General features: G+C 51.1%; 1 protein-coding gene across 3 annotated transcripts; it reads right to left on the bottom strand.

The window, feature by feature from the left end:
- Positions 1 to 25371, bottom strand: CCDC27 (coiled-coil domain containing 27). Of its 3 annotated transcripts, none has more exons than XM_077151526.1 (12): positions 25109 to 25371; positions 24359 to 24491; positions 20268 to 20378; positions 19252 to 19409; positions 15516 to 15695; positions 14775 to 14888; positions 14085 to 14445; positions 13767 to 13897; positions 10825 to 10902; positions 10384 to 10539; positions 1646 to 1750; positions 2 to 875 (listed from the first exon to the last, which is right to left on the bottom strand). In XM_077151526.1, exons 1-12 carry the CDS (start codon positions 25313 to 25315, stop codon positions 750 to 752), a joined length of 1860 nt encoding a protein of 619 aa, XP_077007641.1. In that variant the 5' UTR covers positions 25316 to 25371; the 3' UTR covers positions 2 to 749. The 3 variants fall into 3 exon arrangements, with proteins under 3 accessions (XP_077007642.1, XP_077007641.1, XP_077007640.1); XM_077151525.1 differs by having other exon boundaries at positions 10327 to 10539; XM_077151527.1 differs by lacking the exon at positions 20268 to 20378 and having other exon boundaries at positions 1 to 875; positions 10327 to 10539.
- Positions 25372 to 25451: the final 80 nt, after the last annotated feature.

Genomic DNA, 25451 nt, shown 5'->3' on the forward strand with positions numbered 1-25451 from the left:
ATGCGAAGAGGCTGCGCGTGTGGACGCGACCGTCCGCTCGGTGCAAAGCAGCCTGGGTGAGTCCGATTCTGAGCGGCCCCGCGGGGGGCTTGGCCCAGCTTGGTGCAGCCCTGGAGGCTGCGTCGGCTGGGGGTCTCGGCGGGCACCTGCGGGGCCTGCCCGGTGGTCACACTGGCGAGCAGCTGCTGGAGCTGGCGGAGCGCGCGGCGGGATGGACGCCTAGCTCGCGGCGCGTTGAAGGGCGCGTGCCTCCCCCGCCCCGTGCCAGGCCGACCCGGGAACCCCAGGCGCAGCGTGGGGGCATCCCTCTGGATGCATGCCAACAGGTACCCCACTCCCACCCCATCCTCTTTCCAGAGGATCCCACCGCCAGCCACGCCCCGAGGTCACAGGCACCCCGCTGCAGGCTGCAGTGGGCGCAGGCCAGGAGGGCGGGGCTGTGGACCCTGAGCGGAGTCTGGTGGGTGGGCGCCCAGTGTCAGGCCTCTGCCACCCCAGGAGGGCGCCCTACGCAGTGTGGGGTGCGGGTGCAGGGTGCTGAGCCCGGCGAGTGGGTTCTGGAGTAGCCAGAGGAGGGTGCAGCCTCCAGGTCCCCGAGGCGAGGAGGAGGTGGGGGGCATGGCCACAGGGTTTAATGCTGGGCCAGGGCTGGGAGCGGGGACTGGAGCCGGGCCTGGGGCGGCTTCCGCAGCGGGTCTGGCTGCTGCTGCCGGCTGCCCACGTCCTGGGCCCTGGGGGCGGGGCTGGCCCTACTTGGTGACCGACCTCTTGGTTTTGTTGGGCGATAAGGAGACCTCGGCTTGGTGCAGGGGGGGCACCTTCACGCCCTTCTGCTTCAGCTGGTTGTAGTACTCGGTCCTCTCGGCGATGACCCTCTAGGAGAGGACGCAGCCCCCTGAGCTGGCCGGCCAGGCCCCAGGCGCCCACGGCGACACCATCCGTTCCTCTGCCCGGGAGCCACACGTGCAGGTCCCCAGTTCCAGCCCCTCTCCATGTCCTGCAGTTGCGGTTTCTACAGGTCACTGCCGCCCAGATCGCTGACCCCGGCCCTGACTTCCAGCCGCCAGGGTGGAGCTGCAGGGCCCGGGGGTGGGGGTGGCAGGAGCTCCTGAGCCCGAAATGTCGCGCCCACCCTCTCCCCGCCCTCGCGTCGGGGTCACTGCTGTTTCATGGCAGAGAGGCAAAGACGTGTCCCTTGGTTACTGAGTGTCGGACAATACCAACCTCCCTCAGCTCCTGCCTCCCCAAACCTCGCCCCTAGGTCCCCCTGCTGGGGGTCCCCCTCTCCTCTGAGCAGCACCATTGGCCTTCTCAGGGAGGGCACCCCGAAGTCCAGGGAAACATGGGTGCTGGAAGGTCATGTCACATGCTAGGGTCAAAGGGCAGCGCCGCGGGGGGCGGCTAGGAGCAGCAGCAGAGCACACTGCAGGCGGCACTGGCAGCACTTGTCACCACAGAGGCCGCCAAGGGGCCCTCCTGGCCCAGGGCCTCCCTGCACAGGTGACAATACCAGGGCGAGAAGAGGGTCCCCAAGAATCCGAGCCAGACCTCTCCCCTGGGCTCCCTGCTGCAAGTCGGGGGTGCCGGCCTGCAGACGCGACCCCGGGGCAGGGAGGTCGGCAGGGGGCGGCGGGGCTGGCAGCACCTGCAGACAGTCCAGAATGTCGTTGTCCGAGATCTCTGTGCTCACGGACTTGGCCACTGCGGTGCTGAAGGTGGCCTGGATGATCTTGTTTCTCAGCCTCTCCAGCTGTGGGCACAGGGGAGCGGCCGCTGGCCCTGCTGCCTGGAAGGGCACCCGCCGGCCTGCTCCAGCCGCACCACTGCGCCCCAGACCTTTTGGGGGCCTGAAGGGTAGCTAGCACCCTCACTTTTCATAGCCTAGAAACTGGAAACAGGGTCAGACTTCTTCCTGAGAGCTGGAAGGCGCCGGGCCAAACCAGCCGTGGAGGGCCCCACGCCTGAGGCCCTGCTTTCTAGGGGCAGAATCGTGCCCCCCTCCCCCCACCCCCGACACTAAAGCTGTGTTCAGGCCCAGCCCCCCACCCCGGCTTGTGGACTGGACTCCATTTGTAATGGGACCTCTGAAGCTGGGGGGTTTAGTCAAAGTGTGGACTTATTTGTGAGCAGGTCTCCGAAGATCCTATTTAGGCAAGACCTTTAATTCCAAGAGTGGGGGTCTCAGAATAAAGGAAATTCTGAGACAGGCAGTCAGTAGAAACCAGAAATGGGTAGAAGTCAGAAAAGCCAGGACCGGGGGTTCGTGGGATGGAGAGGGCACGGCTTTGCCAACAGCTGGGTTTGGGATTTCCAACCTTCAGGACCCTGAGACACAGGCTATTTGTTACGTGGCCCTGGCACACGGAGACAATCCTACACCAGCTCTTTTTCTTTTTTAATTGCAAAAGTAAAACCTGGGAGACTTCCGGAGAAGATGGCGGCTTAGTAAGACACGCGGATCTTAGTTTCTTCTCCAGGACAGCTACTAGGGGAGTAGAAACGATACAGAACAGCGCCCAAAGCCACAACAGAGATAAAAAAGACAGCGTACCCCATCCTGGAACAGCTGGCTGGCTGAGAGAAGCCGCTTGGGTGAGATCGCCGAGGCGCGCGGGTGGCGCTCCCTTCCCCCTTCCCGGGCCGGAGTAACTCCCTTCCCCCTTCCCGGGCCGGCTGGGAGAATTGGAGAGGCGGTCCCCTGAAACCGCGGCGGCTGGTGGCCACACCACGCGCGGCCCCCTGGACCAACTGAGAGAATTGGATCGGAAATCCCCAGGCCGCGGAGAACGGTGACGGGCGGGGGAGGCCCCTTCCAAACCCGTGACTCCCCGGGAACGTGCACTCTCCCGGGCGGGCCGCTGCCGCTGTCGCCCTCCCGCCACGCTTGTCGCCCGGGCCGACTAGGAAATTCGGACGGGCGCTTTCCCGGGCTGCGGCGGCCAGCAACCCTCCCTGCGTTCGGTCCCCGGGCCGGCTAGAACTCTTCCAAGCTGCTTCGGCTAGCGAACATCCTGGACAGCGAGAGTTTTCCAAAGTTAAAGGTCCCACAGCACCTTTTACTGGTGGGACCCACAGACAAACATGTGCCACGAGCGCCACCTACTGGGCAGGATAAGAAAAACAGAACCCAGAGATTTCAGAGAAACATCTTCCAAACTTTTGGATCCAATACCCAGGGAAATCTGACTAAATGCCCAGACGCCAGCAGAAGATAACGGATCACGCTCAAATAATTGAAAATATGGCCGAGTCAAAGGAACAAACCAATAGTTCAAATGAGATACAGGAGCTGAGACAACTAATGCTGAATATACGAACAGAAATGGAAAACCTCTTAAAAACGAAATCGATAAATTGAGGGAGGACATGAAGAAGACATGGGCTGAACATAAAGAAGAAATAGAAAAACTGAAAAAACAAATCACAGAACTTATGGAAGTGAAGGACAAAGTAGAAAAGATAGAAAAAACAATGGATACCTACAATGATAGATTCAAAGAGACAGAAGATAGAATTAGTGATTTGGAGGATGGAACATCTGAATTCCAAAAAGAAACAGAAACTATCTGGAAAAGAATGGAAAAATTTGAACAGGGTATCAGGGAACTCAAGGACAATATGAACCGCACAAATATACGTGTTGTGGGTGTCCCAGAAGGAGAAGAGAAGGGAAAAGGAGGAGAAAAACTAATGGAAGAAATTTTCACTGAAAATTTCCCAACTCTTATGAAAGACCTAAAATTACAGATCCAAGAAGTGCAGCGCACCCCAAAGAGATTAGACCCAAATAGGCGTTCTCCAAGACACTTACTAGTTAGAATGTCAGAGGTCAAAGAGAAAGAGAGGATCTTGAAAGCAGCAAGAGAAAAACAATCCATCACATACAAGGGAAACCCAATAAGACTATGTGTAGATTTCTCAGCAGAAACCATGGAGGCTAGAAGACAGTGGGATGATATATTTAAATTACTAAAAGAGAAAAACTGCCAACCAAGACTCCTATATCCAGCAAAATTGTCCTTCAAAAATGAGGGAGAAATTAAAACATTCTCAGACAAAAAGTCACTGAGAGAATTTGTGACCAAGAGACCAGCTCTGCAAGAAATACTAAAGGGAGCACTAGAGTCAGAACCGAAAAGACAGAAGAGAGACGTATGGAGAAGAGTGTAGAAAGAAGGAAAGTCAGATATGATATATATAATACAAAAGGCAAAATGGTAGAGGAAAATATTATCCAAACAATAATAACACTAAATGTTAATGGACTGAATTCCCCAATCAAAAGGCATAGAATGGCAGAATGGATTAAAAAACAGGATCCTTCTATATGCTGTCTACAGGAAACACATCTTAGACCCAAAGATAAACATAGGTTGAAAGTGAAAGGTTGGGAAAAGATATTTCATGCAAATAACAACCAGAAAATAGCAGGAGTGGCTATACTAATATCCAACAAGTTAGACTTCAAATGTAAAACAGTTAAAAGAGACAAAGAAGGACACTATATACTAATAAAAGGAACAATTAAACAAGAAGACATAACAATCATAAATATTTACGCACCGAACCAGAATGCCCCAAAATACGTGAGGAATACACTGCAAACACTGAAAAAGGAAATAGACACAAATACAATAATAGTTGGAGACTTCAATTCCCCACTCTCATCAATGGACAGAACATCTAGACAGAGGATCAATAAAGAAATAGAGAATCTGAATATTACTATAAATGAGCTAGACTTAACAGACATTTATAGGACATTACATCCCACAACAGCAGGATACACCTTTTTCTCAAGTGCTCATGGATCATTCTCAAAGATAGACCATATGCTGGGTCACAAAGCAAGTCTTAACAAATTTAAAAAGATTGAAATCATACACAACACTTTCTCGGATCATAAAGGAATGAAGTTGGAAATCAATAATAGGCGGAATGCCAGAAAATTCACAAATACGTGGAGGCTCAACAACACACTCTTAAACAACAAGTGGGTCAAAGAAGAAATTGCAAGAGAAATTAGTAAATGCCTCAAGGCAAATGAAAATGAAAACACAACATATCAAAACTTATGGGATGCAGCAAAGGCAGTGCTAAGAGGGAAATTTATTGCCCTAAATGCCTATATCAGAAAAGAAGAAAAGGCAAAAATGCAGGAATTAACTGTTCACTTGGAAGAACTGGAGAAAGAACAGCAAACTAATCCCAAAGCAAGCAAAAGGAAAGAAATAACAAAGATCAGAGCAGAAATAAATGAAATTGAAAACATGAAAACAATAGAGAAAATCAATAAGACCAGAAGTTGGTTCTATGAGAAAATCAATAAGATTGATGGGCCCTTATCAAGATTTACAAAAAGAAGAAGAGAGAGGATGCAAATAAATAAGATCAGAAATGGAAGAGGAGACATAACTACTGACCTCACAGAAATAAAGGAGGTAATAACAGGATACTATGAACAACTTTACGCTAATAAATACAACAATTCAGATGAAATGGACGGGTTCCTGGAAAGACATGAACAACCAACTTTGACTCAAGAAGACATAGATGACCTCAACAAACCAATCACAAGTAAAGAAATTGAATTAGTCATTCAAAAGCTTCCTAAAAAGAAAAGTCCAGGACCAGACAGCTTCACATGTGAATTCTATCAAACATTCCAGAAAGAATTAGTACCAACTCTCCTCAAACTCTTCAAAAAAATCGAAGCGGAGGGAAAACTACCTAATTCATTCTATGAAGCCAACATCACCCTCATACCAAAACCAGGCAAAGATATTACAAAAAAAGAAAACTACAGACCAATCTCTCCAATGAATATAGATGCAAAAATCCTCAATAAAATTCTAGCAAATCGTATCCAACAACACATTAAAAGAATTATACATCATGACCAAGTAGGATTCATCCCAGGTATGCAAGGATGGTTCAACATAAGAAAATCAATTAATGTAATACACCATATCAACAAATTAAAGCAGAAAAATCACATGATCATCTCAATTGATGCAGAGAAGGCATTTGACAAGATTCAACATCCTTTCCTGTTGAAAACACTTCAAAAGATAGGAATACAAGGGAACTTCCTTAAAATGATAGAGGGAATATATGAAAAACCCACAGCTAATATCATCCTCAATGGGGGAAAATTGAAAACTTTCCCCCTAAGATCAGGAACAAGACAAGGATGTCCACTATCACCACTATTATTCAACATTGTGTTGGAGGTTCTAGCCAGAGCAATTAGACAAGAAAAAGAAATACAAGGCATCAGAATTGGAAAGGAAGAAGTAAAACTATCACTGTTTGCAGACGATATGATACTATATGTCGAAAACCCGGAAAAATCCACAACGAAACTAAGAGCTAATAAATGAGTACAGCAAAGTAGCAGGTTACAAGATCAACATTCAAAAATCTGTAGCATTTCTATACACTAGTAATGAACAAGCTGAGGGGGAAATCAAGAAACGAATCCCATGTACAATTGCAACTAAAAGAATAAAATACCTAGGAATAAATTTAACTAAAGAGACAAAAAACCTATATAAAGAAAACTACAAAAAACTGCTAAAAGAAATCACAGAAGACCTAAATAGATGGAAGGGCATACCGTGTTCATGGATTGGAAGACTAAATATAGTTAAGATGTCAATCCTACCTAAATTGATTTACAGATTCAATGCAATACCAATCAAAATCCCAACAACTTATTTTTCAGAAATAGAAAAACCAATAAGCAAATTTATCTGGAAGGGCAGGGTGCCCCAAATTGCTAAAAACATCTTGAGGAAAAAAAATGAAGCTGGAGGTCTCGCACTGCCCGACTTTAAGGAATATTATGAAGCCACAGTGGTCAAAACAGCATGGTATTGGCATAAAGATAGATATATCGACCAATGGAATCGAATAGAGTGCTCAGATATAGACCCTCTCATCTATGGACATTTGATCTTTGATAAGGCAGTCAAGCCAACTCACCTGGGACAGAACAGTCTCTTCAATAAATGGTGCCTAGAGAACTGGATATCCATATGCAAAAGAATGAAAGAAGACCCATCTCTCACACCCTATACAAAAGTTAACTCAAAATGGATCAAAGATCTAAACATTAGGTCTAAGACCATAAAACAGTTAGAGGAAAATGTTGGGAGATATCTTATGGATCTTACAACTGGAGGAGGTTTTATGGACCTTAAACCTAAAGCAAGAACACTGAAGAAGGAAATAAATAAATGGGAGCTCCTCAAAATTAAACACTTTTGTGCATCAAAGAACTTCATCAAGAAAGTAGAAAGACAGCCTACACAATGGGAGACAATATTTGGAAATGATATATCAGATAAAGGTCTAGTATCCAGAATTTATAAAGAGATTGTTCATCTCAACAACAAAAAGACAGCCAACCCAATTACAAAATGGGAAAAAGACTTGAACAGACACCTCTCAGAAGAGGAAATACGGATGGCCAAAAGGCACATGAAGAGATGCTCAATGTCCCTGGCCATTAGAGAAATGCAAATCAAAACCACAATGAGATATCATCTCACACCTACCAGAATGGCCATTATCAACAAAACAGAAAATGACAAGTGCTGGAGAGGATGCGGAGAAAGAGGCACACTTATCCACTGTTGGTGGGAATGTCAAAGGGTGCAACCACTGTGGAAGGCAGTTTGGCGGTTCCTCAAAAAGCTGAATATAGAATTGCCATACGACCCAGCAATACCATTGCTGGGAATCTACTCAAAGGACTTAAGGGCAAAGACACAAACGGACATTTGCACACCAATGTTTATAGCAGCGTTATTTACAATTGCAAAGAGATGGAAACAGCCAAAATCTCCATCAACAGAAGAGTGGCTAAACAAACTGTGGTATATACATATGATGGAATATTATGCAGCTTTAAGACAGGATAAACTTATGAAGCATGTAATAATATGGATGGACCTAGAGAACATTATGCTGAGTGAGTCTAGCCAAAAACTAAAGGACAAATACTGTATGGTCCCACTGATGTGAACAGACATTCGAGAATAAATTTGGAATATGTCATTGGTAACAGAGTCCAGCAGGAGGTAGAAACAGGGTAAGATAATGGGCAATTGGAGTTGAAGGGATGCAGACTGTGCAACAGGACTAGATACAAAAACTCAAAAATGGACAGCACAATAATACCTAATTGTAAAGTAATCTTGTTAAAACACTGAATGAAGCTGCATCTGAGCTATTGGTTTTTGTTTTGTTTTGTTTTGTTTTGACTTTACTATTATTACTTTTATTTTTGTCGCTATATTAACATTCTATATCTTTTTCGGTTATGTTGCTAGTTCTTCTAAACCGATGCAAATGTACTAAGAATTGATGATCATGCATCTATGTGATGATGTTAAGAATTACTGATTGCACATGTAGAATGGTATGATTTCTAAATGTTGGGTTAATTTCTTTTTTTCTGTTAATTAAAAAAAAAAAAAGAGAGAGAAGGGGTAATTGGAGCTGAAGGGATACAGACTGTACAACGGGACTGGATATAAAAACTCAGAAATGGACAGCACAATACTACCCAATTGTAATGCAATTATGTTAAAACACTGAATGAAGCTGCATGTGAGGTATAGGGTTTTTTTTTTCTTTCTATTAATGTTTTAATTCTTATTCTGTTGTCTTTTTATTTCTTTTTCTAAATCGATGCAAATGTACTAAGAAATGATGAATATGCAACTATGTGATGTTATTAAGAATTACTGATTGTACGTGTAGAATGGAATGATTTCTAATTGTTTTGTTAATTCTTTTTTTAATTAATAAAACTAGTTGGATCAATTCCTGGACCATGCACACCCCCCCCCAAAAAAAAAAACTAGTTAAGAGGATTAAACAATAACCAAAGAAAAAAAAAAAAAAAAAGTAAAACCTGCACGTGGTTAAATAAACAGACAGAAAACAAAGCCCAGCACCAGCTCCTCGGGACCCCACTTCTCCAAGGGCTGCAGCCCAGCGTTCCAGGGGGTCCTCGGGGGTAGCTAGCAGGGCTCCCTGCCGGCTCTGTCCCCTGCCCTCAGCATTTAATAACCTCCGGGGCAAGTCCTCCTCGCCTCGGGTAAGCAGGACCTTCCTTTTGTCAGTGGCTCAGGCTCACTGTGGTGTGGTAAGGGCACCCTGAGCCAGGCCCTCTAGCCTTTTGCCCCCATGAACATCTGCTCCATGTATACAGCCCCTTCCTGCCTCCCATAACCTCAGAGTCAGCTCCTCCAGTCTGTACCCCGGAAACTCTCAGAACAGAGACCCCTGGCTCCCAAACAGCAACAAGCACCAGTTTTTCAACCTTCCACATCCAGAAGCCCAAATGACATGGAAATTGCCCAGGAGCCAGGCCAATGAGCCTTGACATTTTCCTAAAAGAGTTGCAAGCATGTCCCTTTCACCTCTCAGGCAGGGGTTAAGTGGCAGCAGGAACACAGCGAGCCCCTGGACCTCAAGTGGGAGGGGGATTCCTTTCCTTCATTCCATTATGTGTGGAACACCCACTCTGTGCCAGGTACCATGCAAGGGCTGGAACTACAAAAGGAACAAGAACAACAGTCTCTGTGCTGGAGGTGCCTTCTGCTGGGTCAAGGCGGCAGCCACCTGGGAGGGAGGGCCAGCCACACTCCCCTGCCTAGGCCTGTCTCAGCCTCATTCATGGCACTGTTTCCTGCTGACCTCAAACTGAACCTCAGAAGCTTTCTTAACACAGCATCCCAGGCAATACCAAATCAATGTGGCCCAGCATAAGAAATGAAAGCTGCAAGTTCTGGGATCTCAGGGGGTCACTCATCCCCTGCTGCCTCAGTGTCCCTATCTGTAAAGCAAGGATAAGGAGAGCACCTGCTTGCTCGCTTTACTGAAGGCGTTAAATGGGCATAATATCAGTGACGCACCTGGAACTGTGCCTGGCAGAGTGTAAGTGCTCTAAGGCTATAAATAGGTCAGTGTCATTGGGGTCCTATCCTGCCCACCTCTGTGTCCTCCCTCTCCCAGCCATCGCCCGAATCCTTTCACCCCTTCTCAGCCCTTCCTGAGTCCCACTTGCCCCATAGATGGGGCAGCCTCTGCCCACAAGGTTCTCTCCTGCACCACCACGGCTCCTTCACGCCCTCCCTCCCTCTCCCTCCTCTGCCAGTGCTGTGCCAGGTGCTGGCATACAAAGGGGGAAAAGGCAGAGCCCCTCCCCCTCGGCGTGCCCAGTTCACCCCCATCGGTGATCGGCAAGGCCCCCAAAGCTCTGCGCCACCAACTGCTGGTGAGACCTTCGGAGGCAGGAGCTGAGCCTACCCTGCACTGGGCGCTCTCGAGAGCCACGCGGGCCTGCTGCTCGGCCTGCTGCATCACCTCGTTGGCGCTCCGCAGCTCCTCCTGCGCGTGCTGCTGCCTCTGCAGCTGGCTCCGGGCCACGTCCACCTGCGCCTGAAGCTGGCCCACCTTGCTGTCGTATTCCAGAATGAGCTGGTCCCGCTCCCTCAGCTCGCTCTCCAAGTCCAGTACTCGCTGGGGGCGGGGCCGGGGGGACAGAGAAGTAGGTCCTTCTGGCCCAAACGCACCGCACGAGTTTCCCACCCACAGAGGCAGCTGGCTACCATCAGCATGACTGAGGCAAACCCTGCCCCTGGGATTCCAGGGGAAGGCTCCATGTGGCTTTGGGGTCCTGAGCTCTGCTGCCTAAGATAAGTGGGCGCTGGCTCAGCCGTGAAGGGACTTCCTGGACTGTCTTGCCCATGGCAGTCCCAGGACTTGGAGGGAGGACAGGGCAGGCCGACAGGCCCAGGCAGTCACCTGTCGGAGCAGGAGATTGTCCTTCTCGATGAGCCCCATCATTCCTGCGTGCTTCTTATCCTCTCGGAGGTTGGAGAACTGGGTGGCAGGCAGAGGGAGAGGCTCAGCGACCCCCCAGGGCAAGGCGAGCAATGGAGCACACGCATCTCACTTCCCCCTCCCTGAAGCCCCCCGAGATGGAAGCAGTGGGATTTCTGTTGAGGATGGTGCGGTGGTTTGGAGCTCTGTGCCCCGGGTAAACATGGCCTTAAAGTTAGCCCATTCCTGAGGGCGTGATCCATTGTGAGTGGGACCTTTGGGTGCGGCAACTTCAGCTAAGGTGCGGCCCGCCCCATTCAGGAGGGTCCTCATCCCATACCGAGGACCCCGGGACCAGGGACCCCAGCAGCCGGCCCCGGAAGGCCTGCGTCAGGAAGAAAGCATCACCCTGATGACACCGTGACTCGGACATTCTTTGGCCCTCAAAACTGTGAACTAGTAAATTCACATTGTTGAAACCTACCTATTGCTTGAGCAACCCAGGGAACGAGAAAAGGTGGGGAGAAGAGGAGGGAAAAGAGAACTAAAAAATGTTCTAGACGCTGGAGAACAGATCCAAGAACGCTAAACCCTAAGCTGGACTTAAAGCCAGCCCACACTTGGGGTCCAGGAAAAGCCTCAGAAAGGGGCGGAGCCTGCTGCTTCTGCAGATGCAGACTGCCACGAGGGGTGGGTGGTCTGCGGTTTGAGAGGTGCCGGGAGCCCCAGCCTCGCCCCCACTCCAGATGCCGGGCACCTGCACCCCCACCCCCGCCCCGCAGAGGCCTGGAGGCTGGACGCGGGCAGAGGCTCCTCTGTGGTCCGGGCGATGCCAGGCTCAGCGGAGACTGAGACACTGGACCCCAGGCTGGGCCCGAGTGTGAGGACCCAACTTTCCTCCCCCACCTAGCCCCCAGGACGCCAGCAACTGGGCCTTTTCCTTCCCAGCAAGAAACCCTCTGGTTTCCAGATTTCAGTAGCCTTCCAAGCTGAGAGGCAAGCCCCTGAGGTATCACCAACAGGGTCCCCCAATGAAATGCCCAAGTGTGCCCCGCCGCCACAAAGCACCAGGTGGTCACACGCCCCCACCCCCACGCGTGCTCAGAGCTCCCAGCGGCTCTGATGTGGAGCAAAGTTCTGGCGTGAATGGTAGAGACACAAGACCACCTTAGAAAGAGAGCGCATAGGAAACAGACACGGGCCAAGAAGTTAGAAAACAGCGTCTACAATTACACTGTCATCGACGTAAGAGAGAACCGGGAAACAAAAGTGGGGTACGCTTCAGACACAAAGAGACATTCAGAGAACAAAAGAGACTCCTTGGAAATGTGACATGTTATGACAAAATTAAAACTCAACAGGAGGGCTGTTGACAAAGTTAAGGAAATCTAGAAAGCAGGGCCAAGAGACAAGACGAATAAAAATAGGAGAGAATGGGGGAGGGGATAGGAGTATGGAAGGATCAGGGTTTTCTTTTTTCTTTTTATTTCTTTTCTAGAGTATTGAAAATGTTCTAAATTTTATCATGGGGATGCATGCGCAACTATGTGATAGTACTGTGAGCCAGCGATTGTATACTTCAGATGATTTCTGTGGTGTGTAGGTCCCAATAAAACTGCATTACGCAATTTTTTAAATAATTAAAAAGTAGGATGGAATAGATAGGGAGTCAAAAAGAGGACCAGAGCAGGAGTTCCAATGGCAAAGCACCAGTGTGTCAGAAGGAGATTTCAGAGAAAAGAAAGAGAAGGAAATGCAAAACCTTACAACTCAAGAGAACTGGAAGCACAGGGCATGGATTCTAGGTTAAAAGGGCGGCCAAGTGCCCGACCCAATGGATGAAAATAGACCTTCGATATGGTTCAGAACCCCTGAAACAAAGACAGGATCTTACAACGTTCCAGAGAGAAACGAACCACCCCCAAGCCAGATGCGACGCAGCAGCGAGCGTCAAGATGGATGTGGGACTCCCACCAGCAACCCTGGAAGCTAGAAGACAACGTGACAGTGCCTTTGCACCTGTGAGGAAACTGTCGTCCAGACTGGAATTCTATTTCCAGGCCAGTTTTATGAATGTGGAGAATAAGGGCATTTGCGGACATATGGGGACCCCCAAAATTTACTCCAGTCATCCTTTTCCAGAAAACCACTGAAGGATGTGCTCCACAGAAGCTAAGGGTGTAACTCAAGAAAGAGCAAGGTGGCGGCAGCAGTTTTAAAATTCTGTTTTATCACTCTTAGAACTTTTGTTTCAGTTATGAGTCTGTGCTGGCAACCACTGTCCAAATAATGTAAATTATGACAGAATAGTATTGGGAGCAGGGTGGATGGAAAGAAGTGTCCCTGTGGCAGGGGGATGGGGCGAGCAGGAGAGAAAAGAGAGAAATGCCAGATAATGTGAACCTGAGAAAACTCGAGAAGCGTGCTATTAGCAATATGGAGAAATTCCAGTAGAATCCGCTAAAAGAGTTATCAGTGGCAGCCTTGGGGACAGGGAAAATCAATCAGACTCCCATTCTCAGGACCAGGGACTTGACTCTACGAGCCAGGTGCATGAAGGACTCTGATCGTGATAAGAACTAAGAAAGTCTAAGACAACAGCAAAAGCCCAAAGAGGAGTCAGCTCAGTGGGGCGGCAACCCCTGTAAGCACAGCCCTCGCCCCTGGGACGCAGGGGTCGGGAGATGCTTGGGAAATGGCCAGAAGCCAAGTGGTCCAGAAGCATCCCTGGCTTCCCGCGGACCTGGTGTCCGCACCAGCTCTGCCACCTGGGAGCTGGGGGCTCCTGGCCAGGGACTTCAGCTCCACAGGCTCGGAGGGTGTCGGCAGGACAGGGCGGGCGCTGCCTCCCCAGGGCCCCCCGTGGGGGTCTGTGAGGTGGGGTGCGCCGGTGGGAGCCGACAGTGTCTCCCGGGACACCCCACCTTGTCGGTCATGGCCTGCAGCTGCCGCTTCCGTTCCTGCAGCTCCCTCTGCAGCGTCTCGTTTCCCGTGCTCAGCTTTCTCATCTGAGCCTCCTGGAAATCCACTTGTCTTTTTAAGGACGCGATTGTCCCTGATGGAGCAGAGGGCCAGGTGGGGATGGCAGCGGGGTGGAGGAGCGCAAGAGGAGGGAACGACCGAGGAGGGAGGGGCAGGCGTCACCGGGCGGCTCGGGGGGGGGGGGGGTGACAGCACGCCGCCCCGTGCCCGCTCCCCTGGGGGCCGCACTGGCCGCACCTGGGTGCCGTCGTCCCACCCACCTGTGGCCATGGAGTAGCCGCTCCTGGTAGCTTCCAGCTGGCCCTGGAGCTCCTGGATCACCTGCTCGCACTCCTCCAGCCTGGCCATCAGCTCGTCCTCGAAGGCCTGGTCGATGGAGCTCCGCCTTCTCCAGGCCTCCTCTTCCTCCAGCAGTTCCCGCTCCCCCTCCTCCTCCTCCTTCCCCTCCTCCTCTTCCTCCTCCTCCTCCTCCTCCTCCTCGCCTCCCTCTTCCTCCTCGGACACGTCCTCCTGCAGGGCCCCCTTCTCGCCGGGCCCCTGGCCCCTCTCCGCCTCCTCTCCCTCCAGGCTGCCTCCTGCCCGGGCCCAGCCCTTCGTGCGCATGGCCAGCTCCTCGTGCATCTGGGGGGGGAGGGGAGGGGGGCCAGGGCTGTGGCATCCCCCACCCAGGGGAGGGGGCTTCAGCAGGGGGGCACTTGGGGGAGCTCCGGGGGGAGCACCAGGGCAGACCCACGCCAGACGCCAGGGCTCGCCCTCCCTCCAGGAGAGGCCCCCAAGGCTCTGCACTGCCCAGTCTGGCCCTCCGCCTCACCTGGGGAGGGGCAGCACCCCCACCTCACCATCAAGGACCCCAAGGCCAGTTCCAGGGAGCCGCCCCCTGTCCCCGCGTCGGCTGAGGCTGGGCAGAGAGGAGGCTGGCTGGCTCCCGGGCCGTGGAGGCCCCCGCACACCTGCTTCCAGGGCAGCAGTTCCTGCTCGGCACCCGGCTGCGGCCGAGCCTCAGGGAGCCGCTCCTGTGAGCATCCCGGGGAACCCTGCAGCACTCCAAGCTGCTCCCTCAGCTCCTGTGGGTGACGCACTGTCAGCCAGTCCCCGAGCAGGGGAAGTCTGCCGCCCACCAGCCCAGGGGACGGGAGGCAGGTAGGGGCCTGTGGGCAGCAACGAGGCCTGGGCACAGTGTCCAACACCGCCACCCTGCGTGCCACTGCCTGGGCCCCCTCGCTCCCCTAGAACGGCCTGGGAGGGCCCTGCACTCCCCTGCCTCGTCCGGCTCTCTGCCTGACCTGGGGAGGAGTAGCACCCCCCACCTCAGCGTCAAGGACCCCGAGATCAGTTCAGGCAAGTCCAAGCCTGCAGCGCTAACCAGGACAGCCACCCAGGACCCAGGACGGCCAGGCCAGGACTGCAGAGCCCCCTACAGCGTGGCCGTCTGCCTCCTGCGGCTCAGAGCAGGTGAGCTTAGAGGTGGGCTCAGGGGCTCATTTTGCCGTAAGGAAAGTGAGGCGAGAAGGGAACCCGGCTCGCTCCAGGGAGAAAGCAAGTTGGCGCAGAGGCAGGACCAAGCCTGCCACTGCCAGCGCCCCTGTCTGCACCCTGCGTCCACCTCCATGGAGGCCCAGCCCTGGCGAGCCCCAGAGAACTCTCCTGAGGGCTTGCAGTCTGTGGCAGCCGAGCCTCCAGCTGCCGCTCACCCTCTTGCTGGGGGGGACGGCCGATCCTCTACCCTTGGTTCTGGGGAGGCATCTCAGCTGCTTCTGCAGGGCTTCCCTCTCCTCCTGGAGTGCCGAGATTGCCTCGTCCTTCCTCCGACTCTGCGCCTCCAGCTCCAACAGGCGCTGCACTTCCTTCCCCAGCATGAGCAGGCGGTTGTCCTGGCAGAAAGAGGCGACCCCACGGCCACATGGCCCCGCCTCCCTCCCGTGCCACACTGCCCACCCTCAGGTACTGGCTTCAGGCCCAAGAAGAGCAGAGCCACCATCCCAGGACCCCAGACACGTGCCCCTGGCCCTTTCCTGCAGCCACGCCCCGTGGCTCCAACCATCCTTGGTGGAGGGGACGTGAGAGCAGCCCTCCTTCCCAGGCCTGGTCCTTGTTGGTCTCCTCTACTGTGACTGAAGGATGTCTGTCTGTCTTCCATGTGCCTGCCCTTAACAGCAATACTCTCCGAGGGTCGCAACCTGGGTGTTTGTCAGAGAGCCCGGCCCCCTCTCCCTTCACCCCGGTTCTCAAAAGCTCAATTCCTTCAATGCTTCCAAAATGTAAGCAAGATGAAGATGTTTTGGGATAAACAGGAGCTGACAGAGTGTCACCAGCAGACCTGGACTTCAGTACTGAAGGGAATTCTTCAGCCAGGAGGAAAATGATCCCAGGCAGAATTCTGGAAGGACAGATGTGCCGGTTTGAAAGCGTGATGTACCCTAGAAAAGCCGTGTTTTCATCCTGATGCATTTGTGGAGGCTGCTGTTTCTTTTAATCCTATTCAGCACTGCAGTTTGGAACCTGATTAGATTATCGCCCGGGAAATATGACACTCCCAATAGTGGGTATTAAACTTCAATTAGAGGGAGATGTGACTTCACCCATTCCACGTGGATATTGATCCGTTTACTGGAGTCCTTTAAAAGAGGAAACATTTTGGAAAAAGTTTCAGAGCCACGAGAGCCCATGCAGCCAGAGACCTTTGGAGATGAAGAAGGAATATGCCCCTGGGGGAGCTGCATGAAACGAGAAACCTGGAGGGAAAGCTAACAGAAGTTGCCATGTTCTCCATGTGCTTTTCCAGTTGAGAGAGAAACCCTGAACTTCGTCGGCCTTCTTGAACCAAGGTATCTTTCCCTGGATGCCTTAGATTGGACATTTCTATAGCCTTGCTTTAATTTGGACATTTTCACAACTTTAGAACTGCAAACTTGCAACTTAATAAATTCCCCCTTTTTTTTTTTTTTTTTTTTTTTTTTTTTTTTTTTAAAGGAAAGACAGAGAGAAGGAAGGAAGGATAGAAGGAAGGAAAGGAGGAAGAAAGGGAAACATCTTTTAAACATTTTTCTTGTTTTATTGTATTTTGTTTCTCCGTTTTTGTTACATGGGCTTGGGCCGGGAATCGAACCGAGGTCCTCCGGCATAGCAGGCAAGCACTTTGCCCGCTGAGCCACCGCGGCCCGCCCAAATTCCCCCTTTTTAAAAGCCATTCTGTTTCTGGTATATTGCATTCCAGCAGCTAGTAAAGTAGAACAACAGATAACCAGAAATTCTCCCGAATGTTTGGAAATTAAGCAGTATGCTTCTACATAACCCACGGGTCAAAGAAGAAATCACAGAATAAGTTAGAAAATGTTTTGAACTGAATGAGAATGAACATTTGGACAATTCAAAACCTGTGGGAGGCAGCTAAAGCTGTGAGTAAAGGCACATTTATATTAGCCTTAAGATGCAAATATTAGGGGATAAAGTTGAAAATCAGTTATCTAAGTATTCATCTCAAGAATTCAGACAAAGAACTTCAAATTAAACCTCAAAGAAAGTAAAAGGAGAAAAAGAATAAATCTGTGTGCTATAATTAATGGCATAGGGGAGGGGAAAGGGGAAGGAGGATAGGGAAGGAAGGGGGAATAAGGCAAATGTGGCATCATTGTGACATTTGGGGGATCTGATTGGAGGGTTTGTGGAATTATTTGCACTAGTTTACATCTGAAATTGTTGAGATAAAGTTAAAGGAAAATATAACGTTGTGGCTGATTACATTTAATCCCCTGGCCACCATGACTTTAGAGATGAGCATGCCAGAGTTGCCTGGTGATCACTGAAATAAAGAAGCTTGTTTCTCACTGGGGCTGCCGGGTTTGCATGACACAAGCTTGCTACTGCTGCTGGTTCTCTTGTTACCAAATGAGAGGAGCGTATCTATGACAGAAGCTAGCCAACTCAGGGGAAAGCAGAAATGAGAGAGAGAACCCTGACGATGCTGTTTGAGCTCCTGGAGGCAGCCACTCCTGCAGCCCTTCCCCTGGACAGTTCACGCCCATGAGGTGGTGAATCCCCCACCTGCCATTTGGATTAATACGGCAATGAACCTCCTTTTACACATATACGTATGGGCTCATCTCATTGTATCCTCAGGCTATTTCCCAAAGTGGAGTTGCCTGGTCAAATGTATAGATGTTTTCAAAAGATTGAAATCTGTTATAAAGTATGGAATAAATTAAGGAATAAAAATAAAGTGATGGTTCAGAGACCCCGTTGTCAGCGTCTCAGAAGCCCCCACTGTTCTCCCAACCCAACCACATCCACCTTTGTGCCCCCCAACCAGCTATGCAAACTCTTGTATTACTTGTTTCTATAATTTTCACCAAGGTTCACCAGCTTTAAAAAAAAAAAAGAATTAATATCAAAGATATAGACTAAAAAAAACAAGCAAAAAAAACCCCTGATACTATGAAAAGAATATTAAAATTGATAGACCTAATTTAAAAAGGGGGATGTTAAGGACACCAGAGTTACCCGAAGTAACATTGCTAGATGACCCACGTGTGAATGAATGAGTGGATCCCAACTCAGTATTTCCTTGGAGGGGGAGGGGGCAAAACTTGGCAGGAAACAAAAAAGAAGGAAGGTCCAGGTGACTGATGGTCAGAACGAAAAACAGGCTGTCCCTGCAGAGTGCAAAGCTTTCAGGAGGTGAGGAAGAGAATATTATGCACAGGGTTAGGCTAATACGTTGGAAAGTTCATATGAAATGGACAAATTCCTAGAAAACCACAGCTCACCAAAGCCGAAACCAGAAGAAAAAGGAACGTCTGAGCATCATTCTAGGGAATTGGATTTGTAAGGAGGGAAAAAACCTCCCCTCTAAGGTCAAACTTCTAGGCCAAGACGGCTTCTGCGGTGACATCTCCAGACCTTTACTGCGAAAATAACACCCATCTTCTGAAGATTGGCAGAGAATAGAAAAAGAGGAAATACTGCCTTCTCAATTTTCTAGATGAGGCCAGAATAACTTTGGCATCACAACCGGACAAAGAAGTTACAGCTCAGGTAAATTACAGGTCAATCTTTCTCATAACGTTGATGGAAACAGTAATAATAATGTCAGGACAGATCTGCTTGTGCATGAAGGTTTGCACATAAGGCTGATGTTTTTTCCTCCAAAGTGGAGCTGTGCAAAGTTCCCGGGCGGCGCTGGTGACTCGCACGCCACTCAAGCTGCCTGAGCCTGGACAAGCAGCCAGAACACTGACAAATTGTCCGATTCGGGAACAGAGGGTCTGGAGCTGCCTCGGCCCCACCTGGGGGCCCGCCAGACCGAGCTGACTGAGCACCGGAAGCAGAGGCTTCCGGGGGCTCAGTGTCTCAGGGAGCCCGCGGGGCGGGGGCAGCGTGCCCGGCTGTGTGCCACCTCTGTGCCCGCCGCGCCACCCACCCCGCCGGTACCTTCTCGTGGATGACCGCCATGTACCAGGGCTCCTGCTTTCTCCGTGCGCCCTGGGCCGCAACGGGGCTGCTGGCCGCCGGGCTCGCCGGCTCCGACGTGCTGCGCTTCCGTAAGTTGCTGAACTCGCAGGCGCTTTTGCTCATGGGGAGGAGGCGCCCTGCCAAGAGAGGGGGACAGAGCCGGGTCCCCAGCAAGTTGGAGCCCTCGTGACCCCACTAGCCCTTTTGGGGCTTCCGCAGAGACCCCCCTGCCCTGCAGAGCTCCTGCACAATTCGAGTATCTCATCATGATCGGGATAAAGTTCATCTGTGCACGAGACGCAGGGGCCGGGATTCGTGCCTCGCTGTGCACGGCGAGCAACCGAGCGAACGCCTCGAAGACCTTTCCAATGCTGTGCACGGGGGCAGTCAGAGGAGGGGGCCCCAGACACCTGCCCTTCTCCTTGGGCCGTGGCTTCCCCACACCGGGGTTTGGTCATTACAGATCATCTCCTACTTGGCTGTAGGTTTTGACACTTTAAGGCACAGAAGGCTGCATCTCGGTGGGAATTTCATCTTTGTCTTTAGAAAGTCTTGACCCACTTAGCTCAAGGAGGGCGCGCCACGTGGGCCCTGGGTAAGGGATGGAGAGTCAGGTGGGGACGGACAGGTAGGGGACGAATGGGGAGGGGGGAGGGGAGGTGGGCAGGTGGGAAATAGACAGGTGGAGGACAGATGAGAGGGGGCAGATGGATGGCAGTTGGGGGACGGGTAGATGGGGAGTGGGCGAGTAAGGGACAGTCATGTGGTAGATGGACATGTGGGGGGTGAGATCTGACTACACCTTCACCAAACACAAAGCCCCACGCCCCAGGGAACTCGGTGAGTCCTGGGAAGGAAGTTCCACTGGGCATGATCAGGTACCTCTGAGGAGGGCAGGCTCTCGTGCCCAGGGCCCAGGGTGCAGGTAGTGGGCCCATGGGCTGGACTGAGACCCCACCACACACTCACTCTGGGCTGGACAGGCCCCAGCTCACCGTTCACACTGGTGTCCGAGCCTGGCATGCAGGAGAGGGGGGTCTCCACCATCTTCCAGGTCTCTGCACTCATGCCCACGTCCCTGGAGAGAGCTGCAGCCATGGCCATCCCTGTGCAATGGCAGGTATGCCAACCAGTGACCACTAAAGGTCCCTGCCAAGGGCTGAGGAGCAGCGATGCCTGTCTTTAAACCTCCCATAGGGTTGGAGAAGACCCTTCCTAGTGGATGCATGGGATTAGAAACACTGAATCAGAGCCAAAGGGCTCCATCCCACACCCTCTTCTTTTTTTTTTAATTGATAAAACTTAACATACAAATATCTGAACATTCCATACATTGTGTGTAATCAATGGCTCACAATAGCATCACATAGCTGTGTGTTCATCGCCATGATCATTTTTTTAAATATTTGCATCACTCCAGAAAAATAAGAAAAAAACTCATACATACCATACTCCTTATGCCTCCCTTTCATTGATCACTAATATTTCAATCTACTCAATTTATTTTAATTTGTCCCCCTATTACTTATTTATTTTTTTGCATGGACAGACACTGGGAATTGAACCCAGGTCTCTGGCACGGCAGGTGAGAACTCTGCCTGCTGAGCCACATGGCCTGCCCTACTTATTTATTTTTAATCCATATTTTTTACTCATCTGTTTATACTGTATATAAAAGGAGTATCAGACTCAAGGTTTTCACAATCACATAGTCACACTGCAAAAGCTATAACATTTTACAATCATCTCCAAGAACCATGGCTACTGGAATACAGCTCTACAGTTTCAGACACTTCCCTCCAGCCTCTCTAATATACCTTAAACTAAAAAGGGGATGTCTATATAATGCGTAAGAATAATCTCCAGGATAATCTCTCAACTCTGTTTGGAATCTCTCAGCCACTGACACTTTATTTCGTCTCATTTCTCTCTTCCCTCTTTTTGGTCAAAAAGTTTTTCTCAGTCCCTTGATGCTGAGTCCCAGCTCATTCCAGGATTTCAGTCTCACGTTGCCAGGGAGGTTTACACCCCTGGGACTCACGTCCCACGTGGAGAGGGGGAATGTAGTGAGTTAGCTTTCCGTGTGGGTAGAGAGAGAGGCCACATCTGAGCAACAAAAGAGCTTCCCTGGAGGTGAGTCTTCGGCCTAATTTTAAGTAGGCTTAGCCTATCTTTTGTGGGGATAAGCCTAATATGGACAAACCCCAAGATTGAGGGCTCAGCCTATTGCTTTGGTTGTCCCCACTGCTTGCAAGAATATCAGGGATTGTCCAAATGGGGAAGTTGAATTTTCCCCCTTTCTCGCCATTCCCCCGGGGGACGTTGCAAATACTTCTTTATTCACTGTTCACGTCACTCTGGCATTTATTGGGGCATCACACTGGGCAAACCTATAAAATTTCATACCCTATTCAAAATTCCATGTACATATCTACTACCCACTTCTGGCTGTTTCCACCTGAATGAGACCCTGGAGGAGTTTACTCTTTGCCCTGGAAAAGAAGACCTCACACTCCCTTCTGCAACATCAGCTTCTCTGAAAGTTTCAGTCATCCTTCTCCTCTAGACGAGATCCACCTAGAGGGCAGTCTGTTTCTTCATCACCCAACTGGCTGGCTGAGGTCCATGCCCCGTCTAGTTGCATCACGCACACTAAGCCGCCGTCTCACAGGCCCTAAAGTTATCATGTGTGGGGAGAAGGGCAAGCCCAGGCATGAGCCAAGGTGCCAGGGATGAATCCAGGGCTCTGAAAAACCCACCCTGGGGTGGCCTCTGATTCCTTAGCATCCTTCTTGGATCCTCCTGTCCACATCAGTACAATGAGGGGTACACAAGTTGGTTGCTAAGTCTCCTGATAGATGTAATTACCTATGAGCTATCTTTGGCTCATCCTTACTTTCAGGAAACTTTATCTTTACTGAAGTTTGTAGAACCTCTAACCACCTTCCTTCCCCCCTTGCCAATCTTACTGATTTTTCAATGAGTAGGAAAATAAAGCAGTATGATTGGGGGACAAAGTATAATGTGGAGAAGGAACATGGGGATGATGACGATGGTGATGGTGATGAGAATGATGATGATGGTGGTGGTGATGCTGGTGATGGTGATGATGGTGATGATGGTGGCGGTGATGGTGGTGATGGTGATGGTGATGATGGTGATGATGGTGATGGTGGTGATAGTGGTGATGATGACGGTGGTGATGGTGATGATGATGATGACAGTGGTGATGGTGATGATAGTGGCAGTGATGATGGTGGTGGTAGTGATGGTGGTGATGGTGATGATGATGGTGGCGGTGATGGTGGTGATGGTGATGATGATGATGGTGGTGGTGATGCTGGTGATGGTAATGATGGTGGTGATGGTGATGATGGTGGTAGTGATGCTGGTGATCTTGTGATGAAGGAGATGATGGTGATGGTGGTGACAGTGGGGGTGGTGATTATGGTGATGGGTGGTTGTGATGGTGGTAGTGATGGTGGTGATGATGATGATGGGTGGTTGTGATGGTGGTGGTGATGGTGGTGATGATGATGATGGTGGTGACGGTGATGATGGTGGTGATGATGGTGATGATGGTGGCGGTGATGGTAGTGATGGTGATGGTGATGATGGTGATGGTGGTGATAGTGGTGATGATGACGGTGGTGATGGTGATGATGATGACAGTGGTGATGGTGATGATAGTGGCAGTGATGATGATGGTGGTGGTAGTGATGGTGGTGATGGTGATGATGATGGTGATGATGATGGTGGTGATGGTGGTGATAGTGGTGATGATGACAGTGGTGATGGTGGTGATAGTGGTGATGATGACGGTGGTGATGGTGATGATGATGATGACAGTGGTGATGGTGATGATAGTGGCAGTGATGATGGTGGTGGTAGTGATGGTGGTGATGGTGATGATGATGGTGGCGGTGATGGTGGTGATGGTGATGGTGATGATGATGGTGGTGATGATGATGGTGGTGATGGTGATGATGATGGTGGTGATGATGATGATGGTGGTGATGATGGTGATGATGGTGGTGGTGATGGTGGTGATGGTGATGGTGATGATGGTGATGATGGTGGCGGTGATGGTGGTGATGGTGATGATGGTGATGATGGTGGCGGTGATGGTGGTGATGGTGATGGTGATGATGGTGATGGTGGTGATAGTGGTGATGATGACGGTGGTGATGGTGATGATGATGACAGTGGTGATGGTGATGATAGTGGCAGTGATGATGATGGTGGTGGTAGTGATGGTGGTGATGGTGATGATGATGGTGATGATGATGGTGGCGGTGATAGTGGTGATGGTGATGATGATGGTGAGATAGTGGTAATGATGATGACGGTGGTGATGGTGATGATGGCGGCAGTGATGATGATGGTGGTGGTGATGATGGTGGTGAGATAGTGGTAATGATGATGACGGTGATGATGGTGATGATGGCGGCAGTGATGATGATGGTGGTGGTGATGATGGTGGTGAGATAGTGGTAATGATGATGACGGTGATGATGGTGATGATGGCGGCAGTGATGATGATGGTGGTGGTGATGATGGTGGTGAGATAGTGGTAATGATGATGACGGTGATGATGGTGATGATGGCGGCAGTGATGATGATGGTGGTGGTGATGATGGTGGTGAGATAGTGGTAATGATGATGACGGTGATGATGGTGATGATGGCGGCAGTGATGATGATGGTGGTGGTGATGGTGGTGGTGGTAGTGATGGTGGTGATGGTGATGATGATGGTGAGATAGTGGTAATGATGATGACGGTGATGATGGTGATGATGGCGGCAGTGATGATGATGGTGGTGGTGATGATGGTGGTGGCAGTGATGATGATCATGACAATAATAACAACAAGGAGAAGGCAGTCTTCCTCCATCCCTAGTTCCCACCCCTGCACACCCTTGGCCTCAGTTGCTTCTTCTGGCTCTGACGTCTTGTACACAGAGTGACTCTCCAGGAGAAGCTGTGGCTGCTGCATGTTCCTGGCTCTGGCCACATGCCAGGGGTCCCAGTGGCAGGGAGGTTGCCTGAGCCTGGCAATCAAAGCAACTTCTCTGGTGACTCTTACCGTGGTGGGACATGGACGTGGCCTTGGTGCTGAACTGCGGGCAGCCAGGACGCATGAGAAAGGCCCTTCGCAGTTCCTCTACTTGGGACACAAAGCCACTGCCCCCGGGGCTGGGGGCCTCCTCAGCTTCACTCTGGCAGGGTGGGAAAAGGCAGATAGCTTCTGAGACACACAGCTGGAAAAGCCCTCACGCACCTGGACATTTAAAGGCTCGGCATGACTTCTGACTGCAGGCTGCACTCCCGCCCCGCAAGCTAGAGATGTGTCATCCAGAAAGTGCCTGAGGGGTCTGGGGGTGGCTGTCCTGGGCTCTCAGCACAGGAGCAGGGGACGCCCCTGACCTTTCCAACTGGGCTTTCTCTCCTTTTCAAGACCCCCACCTAGAAAGTCTCAGGGCAAAACAGGACATCTTGAATCCCCAGCCTAGGAAGGAGCCCCTCACTGTGGAAACGAGGCCGGGGTCTGCAAGTGGGAAAGTCGACCCAAAGCAGCTGATTCTCCAGCAGAGCCCGGAGGCCGTGGGAATCAGGCACAGGGGCCCTTCTGGGGGCAGGGCTGGTGGGGTGGGTCGGGAAACGGCAGCTGCCTGGGGACCCGCAGGCAGGCCCTGCTCTAATTCACACTGCTCAGAGCTTTGAACTGCCTCTGGAGCCCATTGCTAAAATTCAGTGGGCGCCGGATTATTGGGGCAGGCTGGTGGTGCCCGAGGGCGCTGGGCCGGGCTCAGTGGCCCCTCCTTGGGACCCCTACCCTGTGCCTGTAGTAGCGGCGGATGGCCTGCGCCGCCTTGCTGAGGGTGCGCTGACCGGGGCGCAGTTTCCACTCGGGGGCCCGGGCGTCCCAGCCGGCCCTGGTCCGGAGAATGGCTAGGCCCTTGGCTATGGAGCCAGGCACCACATCGCACTCCTTGGGCCCCTCGGCTTCCTCTCTGGGGGGCAGAAGGTCCAGGCTGCCCATTTGGACGGAGCCCCTGGGCCTGGCACAGCAGCAGCTTCCAGAGCTCGCCCGGCCCAGCCCTGTGGGATCTTGGGAGCACAGTGTGGTATCACAGTTGTCTCCATAGAAACCGGGCATGTCATACACCTCAATTTTC

Source organism: Tamandua tetradactyla, chromosome 2 (genome assembly GCF_023851605.1).
Source record: "Tamandua tetradactyla isolate mTamTet1 chromosome 2, mTamTet1.pri, whole genome shotgun sequence".
Taxonomy (NCBI): domain Eukaryota; kingdom Metazoa; phylum Chordata; class Mammalia; order Pilosa; family Myrmecophagidae; genus Tamandua; species Tamandua tetradactyla.